The 10,472-nt window shown below is 39.1% G+C and overlaps 2 protein-coding genes across 4 annotated transcripts in view; one reads left to right on the top strand and one right to left on the bottom strand.

Moving 5' to 3' along the window:
- Nucleotides 1–891: 891 nt before the first annotated feature.
- Nucleotides 892–5,395, top strand: stoml3b (stomatin (EPB72)-like 3b). The gene is made up of 7 exons (XM_003446812.5): nt 892–1,049; nt 3,416–3,519; nt 3,625–3,697; nt 3,778–3,860; nt 3,956–4,159; nt 4,479–4,613; nt 4,747–5,395. The coding sequence occupies exons 1-7, from the start codon at nt 986–988 to the stop codon at nt 4,933–4,935; spliced, it is 852 nt and encodes a 283-aa protein (XP_003446860.1). The 5' UTR covers nt 892–985; the 3' UTR covers nt 4,936–5,395.
- A 181-nt stretch (nt 5,396–5,576) lies between these two features.
- Nucleotides 5,577–10,472, bottom strand: part of mtus2a (microtubule associated tumor suppressor candidate 2a) — a 48,324-nt gene continuing 43,428 nt past the window's right edge. For 2 of the 3 annotated variants that reach the window (XM_019364107.2, XM_019364109.2), the window contains exons 10-13: nt 10,293–10,391; nt 10,033–10,152; nt 9,795–9,895; nt 5,577–9,654 (exon numbers count right to left, since the gene is read on the bottom strand). In XM_019364107.2, coding sequence (XP_019219652.1) covers nt 9,222–9,654; nt 9,795–9,895; nt 10,033–10,152; nt 10,293–10,391 — 753 coding nt within the window. In that variant the 3' untranslated portion in view covers nt 5,577–9,221. The remainder of the gene's footprint in view (nt 9,655–9,794; nt 9,896–10,032; nt 10,153–10,292; nt 10,392–10,472) is intronic. The other variant, XM_019364108.2, reaches the window with a different exon arrangement.

Genomic DNA, 10,472 nt, shown 5'->3' with positions numbered 1-10,472 from the left:
ATGACATTTCCACAAAAATACCAATAAACAAACTCGATCTAAGTCGATTTTACTTCAGTGAAAAGTCTTGAGACACCCCTCCTGTCTTTAATTTTGCTCTTTGAGAATGACGTCGCTGGTGCAAGACTATTACTTTGTGCTTTTACAACTACATTATCCTTTTCTTAGATTCCAACTAAAGAAATGGGAATCTGCTTTTGCAACTACAGAAAGTCTGGCTCGCTGGAAGCACGATATAAAGAAAGGGGTGCCTCAAGACTTTTGCACAATACTGTTTTTCACAACATTAACATTTCACAACATTTCAAAAAATCTGTTTTCAACATCAGGCTTTAACTGGTTCCTCATTCTAGTAGTAAGGGAAATAAAGGAATGCAGGACATTTCTGTTCGACAGAAGCATGGTGGGGAAATTATTAAAATGTAATTACAGCTTAATTATATTATTTCCAGCTTACATCTTATTATAAATTAAATTTTAACTGTAAATACAAATTGTATCTTATTTTATCTAAACGATCAGTTTCTTTGCTATCTATCCGTCTAGCTTAAAATTAAATAAAACCCAAAGACCTTTAGTGTTAAACTTAAAGCATTAAGAAATAAAAAATAATGAAAATACAAAATTAGAATAAAGTTTTTTTTTATGTAAACATAGCAGAAATAAACGTTTATAGTAATAAATATATCGACATACTGTACTGTTTCCCATGTGGTTCATACATGTCACGTGGATTTTTATTTTCTTCTTCTTTTACAAGTGCTATCTATAATTTTACAGCCTCTAAGATTATCCATTTACCTGTAAGAATCCTCTTACTTTGGCGATGATTGACCCTGTATCAGAGCCACGCCTACACCTTGAGCCACATTGTATTGCAGCGGCGCTTCTATAAAAGGCGGGCGCACTTGCTCTAGTTCAGGCACACTTCAACAAACTCTCTCTAAACGCACTTCCTACTAACCACTCTCAGTTTTACCAGCATATGGAAATGGAAGACCAGATGGAAAGCCAGAAGAGGAGAGGAATAAGCAAAGAGGACTTGATATGTAAGCTGACTTATAATATCATTATTATTATTACTTTTTAAGGGTTCAATATCCTGTTACTGGCTGTGTACGCTATTACTACGATTACTACTGTGAGACATTTTAGTATCAGTTTTATGTCTGTATAGACGGGTGTGGAGATGGAAAGCAGCTAAAGAGACTAGGGGTATAATATGACTCTATCGTCATAGTGACAGAAATCACATGCCACCAAGACAAACAGTCCCAAAGCATGTGACTTTGAGAGTTTGTGTGTGTCCCTCTCCTTTTTTTATGCGTGCGCGCACTGGTGAAAAGGGAGCGCTGTCATGTTCGCATGTATGGAAATGTTCTTTATGTGGTCGTTGATAAGGGGTTGTTTCCATATCACTTTTTCCCCCATTGTTTTTATTATCACCAGCCTGTCGGACAAGATAATGCCAAACAGATAGCTTTGTGGGCAGCATTTCTATTTTTGACGTAGGTAAAATATTACCTGGTTAGTGTACTGACTGAGCCAGCGATTTCCTTAAATGTCTTAGCTAAGTTCTACAACTCAACTAAAAGTATGCTTATTATTTTTTCTCTAAAATGAATTATACAGACATTAAAAATAGGCACAATGAAAGCTGTGATTTAATTAAAATGACCATATTGTATTCTTTTTATAATATAGAACTTCTAAATAATAGTCATAGAACATATGAAACAACTGTGGTGGGTTTGCAAGGTGGATTAAAACCCCTGCAGACTTCAGTACAGTGGTCTGAGTCTCACAGCAACACATTTAAACCACAGGAAGCGGTTTCCTGTTACTGAATCAATGTCTCCTTGTTTGAAAGCATAAACAACACCTCCCTTTTTTTATCACAGGAAAGATACCACAGAGCATGATAGCAACATAAAGGTCATCTCTCAACTTTATATTAAAGTATACTTAACATCATCCTATAGTATCCCTGTTTAGTGATTCACATTGGAGTCTAATGTAATTTTGTAATGCCTTTATTGTAAACCATATAAAGAGGCTCGCCTCTGTCAGTGCGCCCCAGGGTGGCTGTGGCTACAATGTAGCTTGCCATCACCAGTGTGTGAATGTGTGTGTGAATGGGTGGATGACAGGTTGTGTAAAGCGCTTTGGGGTCCTTAGGGACTAGAAAAGCGCTATACAAATACAGGCCATTCAAATGCTGTTATTAGAGGTGTAACCTATTACACATAGCATAGGGACCCCTCCCAAATTAAAAAAATTTAAAAAAGGAGATGATATTGCGTGACTATACATTTGTGTAAACTGTGGGATGGAAAACTGAGTGCGAGTGTAATTGTCTCAAGGAAAATATGAATTGCAACTGTGTAAACAGCCCTTTTTATTTACCCGTGCCTGCGCTCTACTTTCCGCCCACGCACTTTTGCATTGTGTGGCGGCCTACTTGGCAGATGAGGGTTAAAAGCTGTCCCTCAGGTGTCCTGTGTTGTAGATACAGAAAGCCAAAAGATTTCACCTCCAGTTCCAAAGGGATCCACAATAAATTTAAGCAGGTCAGTCATCTGAGACATTCTGTTCCTTTATGTCTCAGATAAGGGTTGTTTTGCCTTGTTACAATTCCAGGCACTCATTTTATTTTTATCATTCCCAACGAAAACCAGCTCACATATAAAATAAGCAGATAAATTAGCCATAAAAGTGAGACTTACTCTTCAATATTACAACATTTCTCTGATGCTGCTTAATAATCCAGCATAAAGTTAAACATCATTGTTTAATGGCCATGTGACAAAACCGCAGAGAGGGACTGTACACCATGAGTCGTGAACACACTGACCCTGTTTTTAATGGCTTCTTTTCACAAACAAAGCAGAAATCCCACGACTGTATTGCGTGAGTAAATTTTTCAGTTAGTGCAGATAGCATGGGAGAGTGTTTTCATGTGTACGCTAACAGTTTAGCTCGCTGTGTGTCTGTGTTTGCTCTTGGATGGAAATCTGAGGAGCAATAGACCATTAGGTATCACGATAACAAGGAAAATATTTATTTTAATGGTTGACACGGACCTTTTGTTTATACCCAGCATTTAAGATAAGCTGGAAATGTGAGGAGCAGTCCAACAATAAGACGACTATGAACTCTGGGAAAATACTCATTACAGTTGTCGGCACGTAATCCAGTTTTGAATAGTTTGTTGATCTTTTTTTTAGCAGCTGAAGCTTGAGAGCTTGAAGGAAATCTTTGTATATCTCACTGAATCAGATCCAATTCTCTGTGTAAGCGTAATTAGAGCTAATACTTTTGTCATAACAAGGTAACTCTCCATCCACGTATGGGTGTCAAAGTGTGCCAAACACATTTAAACACACACTGTCTCTCTGTTTTTCTCTCTCTTTAGCCGAACGCACAGGATCTTTGGGAGTGTGCGGCTGGGTCATAGTTATACTCGCTGGCCTATTCACAGTTCTGCTCTTCCCCATAACGATCTGGTTTTGTCTGAAGGTGAGCGAGATAACTAAATAAGCACAGTGGGCTGAGGAGCTGAAACCACAGCTTCCTTTGCTGCTGTGAACATGAACTCAGCTTGTGTTTTTGGTGGTCTTGCAGATCGTTCAGGAGTATGAGCGAGCTGTCATCTTCCGACTGGGCCGCATCACAGACAGGAAGCCTAAAGGGCCAGGTAGAAACGCTCAGGGTTTGCACATTTGTTGGGTTTTTAGATAAAAGAATTTGTATTTACTTTATTTATTTTGTCCACAGGAATTTTCTTTGTTTTGCCATGCACTGACTCCTTTGTGAAAGTGGATCTGCGAACCATTTCATTTGACATCCCACCACAAGAGGTATGATTGTAGACGAACAACAAAATGATGTAAAATTGCTCCCTTGCAGCTTTATAAAATGGCTCATCATGCTGGTATATGTATGCCTTTTATAGATCCTGACCAAAGATTCAGTTACAGTTAGCGTAGATGGCGTGGTCTACTTCCGCGTCAGTGACCCCATCGCATCTGTGGCCAACGTTAGCAATGCTGACTTTTCCACCCGCCTGCTGGCACAAACCACCCTCAGAAATGTCCTGGGAACCAAGAACCTGGCTGAAGTCTTGTCTGACCGCGAGGGCATCGCTCACAGCATGCAGGTATAAAACCTGAAGCCTGAATGTGTGATGTGGTTTTTAGAGGTTTTTCAGAAGCTAGAAAATCCCCTTTAGATGAATCTGAATATGAAAAACCCAGTTCCATTTTATTTTTGGCATCATATTTCTAATACGTAAAAAAAGACTCGGATGTGGGTAGCATCTGCTCAGTTTCCTTGATTTTCTTTTCTTTTTGTTGCTAAATATTTGGTGTGAAATGATACAACTATTCTGTTTCCAAATACACTACAGAGACCAAACATACTGCGTATTTACACTGCAAGCTGTAGATGTGAACATCTCGTCTTCTTGACTTTTCCAGTCTAACTTGGATGAAGCCACAGACAACTGGGGGATCAAGGTGGAGCGTGTGGAGATAAAAGACGTGAAGCTGCCAGTTCAGCTGCAGAGGGCCATGGCCGCTGAGGCCGAGGCTGCGCGAGAGGCCAGGGCTAAGGTCGGGAAATGTCACACATAAAATTCTTCCTAGTTTTTGAAAGAAAGAGAAGTGCATCGTTTTCACGCTTTTAACTTTTAAAGGACTTATTTTGCATTTCCTGATGGCTCACTCTGTTTTGATCCACGCACAGGTGATCGCAGCAGAGGGTGAGATGAATGCATCCCGTGCCCTGAAGGAGGCTTCCCTTGTGATTGCCGAGTCTCCCTCAGCCCTTCAGCTTCGCTACCTCCAGACTCTCAACACCATCGCGGCAGAGAAGAACTCCACCATTATCTTCCCCTTGCCCATGGATGTCATCTCTCACTTCATGAGGAAGTGAGGTCGCCGGCTTGATGTTCATCGCGAAGCTTGAATCAAACGACTGGGTTGCATATGTGTGCATAAAAAAAAATAATTAAAAAAAACTGTTGCAATTCTCAAAGAGTAATCACAGAAAATCTTCATGTTTACTTCAAGCTGTGACTTGACTAAACCTGTTGTATTTGTCTAGAACAATATTCTGATAAACTTTTGTAATAAATTGTCTGCAATTCATTATACAGTGCATGAGTGACTGAATGTTTTGTTATATTTGTGTAAATTGTTTCAAAACCATTGTTTGTTCCTTCTCTGGGATACCTCTTATAAAACTTTTGCTGCTTCTTAATTATTGTGTTTGTAACATTCTGTATAGTTTATATTCTCCTCGCTTAACAGACGATGTTATTTCTCTTTTGAATTTATTTGTTAACTACCAAAAGATGCTGTCGTTTCCAAAAATAAAAGTAATATAAAAAGAAGTAACGTCTTGTGTAGAGAATTATTTTGTGGCGTCTTAAAAGATGAGAAGATTGTTGTTTGAAGAAAAGACAAGTGATGACAAAAAACTCCAAATAAGTCAAGGCTTTGAACTATTAAACTAGCCCTGAATATACAGCAGCTAACACACTTGAACACAATGACCACAAGGATTTCCCTCACTTTTCTTAAACATTTTAATACTCTGCTCTCCCCCAAAAAGAACAAATCAAAGGCATCAACATACTGTGCATCACATTACATTGATGAACTATTTCATTCTTCATTTTCTAGGTCTCCTACGCTACAGTTACATTTTTGACAATCACAAATGCTGAGAGGTTAAATAAGAGAAAGGGAGAGCGATAAGACAGCAAAGACAGAAAAGAAAACCAAAACCAAAAACATGCTTCTATTACTCTGTTGGTGCACTAAGACACAGCTCATGTTGTAAATGTATTTACATTCAAACGTACAATCAGTGCCAGAACAAACAATATTCTGTAAACCTTGTTCCTCTACCAGTTCCAAAATGAGTCTTTGTATAGTTTACACACACAAATTCAAATTTGAGAGCTGAAAGTCGACAAACATTTGCTACGACAGCATTTAAATATTAAAATGGGCGTTTTGCCCCCTAATAAATGGAATAAATTACTCGTGTTTTACGGGGAGGCTCAGCCAAGTGCTACATGTTAAATGGCTGCTACATAGTCGTCAGACAAAAGGTCCTTGTATATTAAACAAAAATCACATGAACAAATTGTAAAAAAAGAAAAAAAAAACCCTAAAACGCAGTGGTTAGGTTTTTGACATTCAGCACATAGTAAGATGTCCACAGGACACATTGCAGGGTCACTACAATACCAGTTCATTGTTTAGAAATCAAAGTCCATTCAATGGTGAAATATTCATTAAATACGACACTGGTAACTTTACGCTGTCACTTGTAAACAATAGTTTTGTTGCATCCATGTTGACTGTAGTTTTTTGCAGCTTAAGTAACTTTTTAGGAGAAACCTAAAGAATCTTTCAGTGTCGGTGAATTGTGGTCCTAAAAAAACTGAAAACACAGTGACTTTCTGACTGGCATATTCTGTTTGACATTCTCAAAAACTGTTAGTATAGGTACAAAATCAGTCACAATTGAGATACTTTTTTTGTCCTTTTTCAAACGCCGACATTCGCTCATTCAAGAACAGTTAACCCTGTGTACGTCTCATACAAAAAAAAAAGACCCATGAAAAGAATCCCACTTTTATTTCATTTTTTTTCAGGACTGTCAAAAGTGCTGGTATAGCAAATACTACTTAAAGGTAATGAAAAACTGGTAACTCAGAAACGCCATATATTTTACATGCTGGTAACATTTTCATCTGTGAGTGAACAGAAGATGTAACCAGGGGCGGTTTTAGAAATGTTAAGAATCGGTGCCCCCCGCCCCCGCCGCCCGCCGCAGCCCCATCCCCCCCTTTCATGCATCTATTAAACTATTAACAATATTTGATCAGCTTCTAAATCTAACTCATGCTCCCATTAGCGCTGCCTACTTCATCTTTTCTCCTGGGCCTGATGTATTTACAGTGGCCCCTTTTTAACATATAGTCTGAACTGTTTTAACTTTGCTTTGTTGTTGTTGTTGTTTTATTTGTGAGTAAATCTGAGATACTGTACACAACTTCGATCTTGGCTTGTTCGAAGCTGGACGAGAGATTAAGACCCTGAGGGGAAGTTAATCTGAAGAGTACAGTACAGGAGGCAGGTATAACATATTGTATGCTATAAAATAATTCTCATTTGTATATATCAGTTGTTGGTTTCTCTGTTGTATTTTATATAAATGAATAATTATCTTGGGGAATATCTTGGAAATGTATAATGCTGTGTTGAGAAGCTCTCTCTCTATATATAAAAAAAGAAAGGATTTTTAATCTAATTTTAGAAAACAACTCCCTGAACAATATATTCTCGCACACCGGAAATCCAGCGTAGCTCGCAAACGTTTACAACATGATAATCAAAGAATAAAAAGTGTTGTTCAGATAAACAAACCAGAAGAATATCTGAAGAAGTTAACAGACCGAGAAAGGACTACGTCACTGTACTACACCACGAAGAGGTAAACAGAGGGTTCGTTTTTGAAAATGTACATAGCTTATAGATACTATATTTTACCATAAGACACCATCAATGTACAGTTTTCTGCAGAAGTTTGTGCATCAGTGGGCAAATTACATTCTTTACAGCATGTTGTCTTATAAAAATCTTTAAGGTCTGTTAAGTTAACAAAGCTTTGATGCTTTAAAAGTTAGCTAGCTATTAAATAGTAAGATAGATTTTGTGCATGCTGCAATTTTTCTTAAGTTAATGAAACAAGAATCTGGGCATTAGGGCCTGAACAAAAGGGTTTCACTTCAAAAACTTTGCAGTCTCCTCAGAGGTGCAAAACTTTTGCAAAAAACTGCATGTGTGAAGACAACCGGTCACATAATATGCAGTATATCCGCTTTCCCCTCAGGTACATCACGTTCGACTTGTGACCCATAGGTGATATTTTATAAGTAACTAACGCCATTTATCTTCTTCACACCTCGAGCTTAATAAATAGACAAATCACAGCAATAATAAGTTTCATGTTAAAACTGGAAGACTTTCACAGTACATGCTTGCTAAGCAGCAAAACACAGGTAATAAATTAGATAGAAACGTCGCTTTATAAAGAAATCCACAACATTTAAAACAGTGATTCCTGTGCTAGGTTTTCCCCCCTTAGCTTTGAGCTCCACGGTAGCTGTGTGATTTTTGTTGACGTTGCCGTTGAGCTAGAGACACAACAGACGGCACATTCCCACTGAGGTAAATCCAGAATGGCAGACATAGTTTTTGCAAGTTGACCTGAGGGATCCCAGAAGTGACGAGTAGCTCATGTGTAGGAAGACCTGGCAAGGTTTTAAAAGACATAAGTTCTTTGTGTTTTGCTGATAAAAATGGCTGGGGTTCCAAGGAGGGCTGTTCCACACAAGTAAATCTGTCAGCTAAAATTAAGTAATTACAAAATTTTAAATACAGTTTGAGGAGGGTAAGAAACATGACTTTTTTTTAGGTGTTTTTTTTTTAAATATACAAACCAATTCTTTATCCAAAGTCCTTTATAAATAAAACATTGGTCGTTCTCTGCTGGTGAGGTTGCAGGACCGAGTTTAAGGCGCTTTGTTAGGGATTTTTTTAGAGATACAATCCAAAAAAAGGAGAAAAATTAATTCATGAATTCATGAAAGCATGGGAAACTAATCCCAATTAGAAATTATAGCTTATTTTACCTAGTTGATATATTAGTGTTCTTACCACACCAGAGTATGTGCTGTGGTGCCAGCAGTGTGCTACTTTCCATCTGTAAATGTGCACTGTTGTACTATGTACTGTGCAGGACTCACAACTACCCATGCAGGGGAAGTTTACAGCACCGTTTGTGCCGTTATCATACATTATCTACAGCCTACAGGTCAAGACTATTTCAGTAAAAGTGTGGGCTGGGAAAAAGGAACAGAGCTTGCTGTTATTATCACAGTATGTATCCACATTGTGTTTCTGTGTATGATGATACTTTCATATGATGGACACCAACAGCTGTAGAGGCTGATAAAAGTACAGGACTGTGTAACCTCATTGCTTTAGCACTGAGTGTACAGTCTGTCCAGTTTATGCTGTGATGACTGGAAACCACAGGCTTGCAAAAAACAAACAAACTGAAGGTTGGGAAAGAGAAAAAAAGAGAAAATAAAATAGAGGGGAAATTAGTCAGAAGAGAAACTTCAGAAGGGAAAGAGCTTATCTCTGCAAAGAGCTGAGAGAAGTATTTGAATTACAGCGACTACGTGATGCCCTGTGCGTGGGTGTGACATGGGTGGGGGAGTAATTCTGATTAGTTACCGCCCTGTGTGTGGGTGTGGCTGGTCCCGGTGAGAGATTCTGATTGGTAGCAGCAGCTCTGTGGGAGGGAGAGGAGTACTGGGCCTGCTGAGGACAGCCATGGCAGTGAGTGGGGGAGTCGCACCCTGCTACAGGTGAAGAGGAAAATAATGGGGATGAGGGAAGTGGTGAGGTAGAGAAGGAGCGGTGGAGTGGGGAGGACGCTGGAGACACGAGAGGGCTGGTCTGGAGACGCCACAGCAACTCCTCGTTGTTCCGACTCAGGCGCTTCTTTTCAGTGCTCTCCTTCTCGACGGACTCGTGGAGGTTTGCGTTCTCCTCAGACAGTTGTCTGCAGGGAAAAAGACAAAAAGGGAGGTAATGTTAACTTTAATCTCAAAAGTTGACTCTGAATCTACCTACAGGAGAGGAAGGCATAAAATACTGAACGCTGAGCATTAATGTTAATGATGATGACTTGATGCTTCTTACCTTGACAGGGCTAGGTTCTTTTCAATGCGAGCTTTAAGATCTTCATTCTGCTGTTGCAGAACCTGCACTTTTTCCTCGAGGAACACGTTCTTTTGGGCCTGCTCATAAGCAAAAAACAACCCCACCGCAATCTATCATTATACAGACCACACTGACCTTTCTGTCTATTCAAAATAGTGTGCATTTGTGGAAAAGGCAGTGTAGAAGATGCTAGTTAAGGTGGCTTATTTGAGCCTACCACTTTCTCCAGATCAGAGATCTTCTTCTCCTGCTGGTGTATCTGCTGGTTCTTCATTTCCACGACCTCCTTCAAACTCTTGAGGTCTTGCTCGATGTGTTGATATGGCGCTAAAGCATCCTGGCATAAAACAAGCGCATTTAAAAATAAATGAATGAAAGGGAGTGTTTGAATAAAAGGCCAGAAGTATGCAGTATCTCAGCATCTCAGCCAACTTTCTGTTTGCGCTCTTTGTATATATATGCAGGGTATTTACTCACCACTATTTGTTCATCTGTGCTCCTCCTCAAAGCCTCCTCAAAGCGTTTGGCCTTGTCCCTCAGACTCTGGTTTTGAAAGGTGAGAGTATCCACTTGATCCTGAGAAAATGCACACACAAAAATACAAGATTACACACTGTACCAGTACAAACGTCTATGTTTAAACCTAAAAAAAGATCT

This window comes from Oreochromis niloticus, linkage group LG10 (assembly GCF_001858045.2).
Source record: "Oreochromis niloticus isolate F11D_XX linkage group LG10, O_niloticus_UMD_NMBU, whole genome shotgun sequence".
Classification (NCBI taxonomy): Eukaryota; Metazoa; Chordata; class Actinopteri; order Cichliformes; family Cichlidae; genus Oreochromis; species Oreochromis niloticus.
This window is presented reverse-complemented; position numbering and strand designations above follow the sequence as displayed.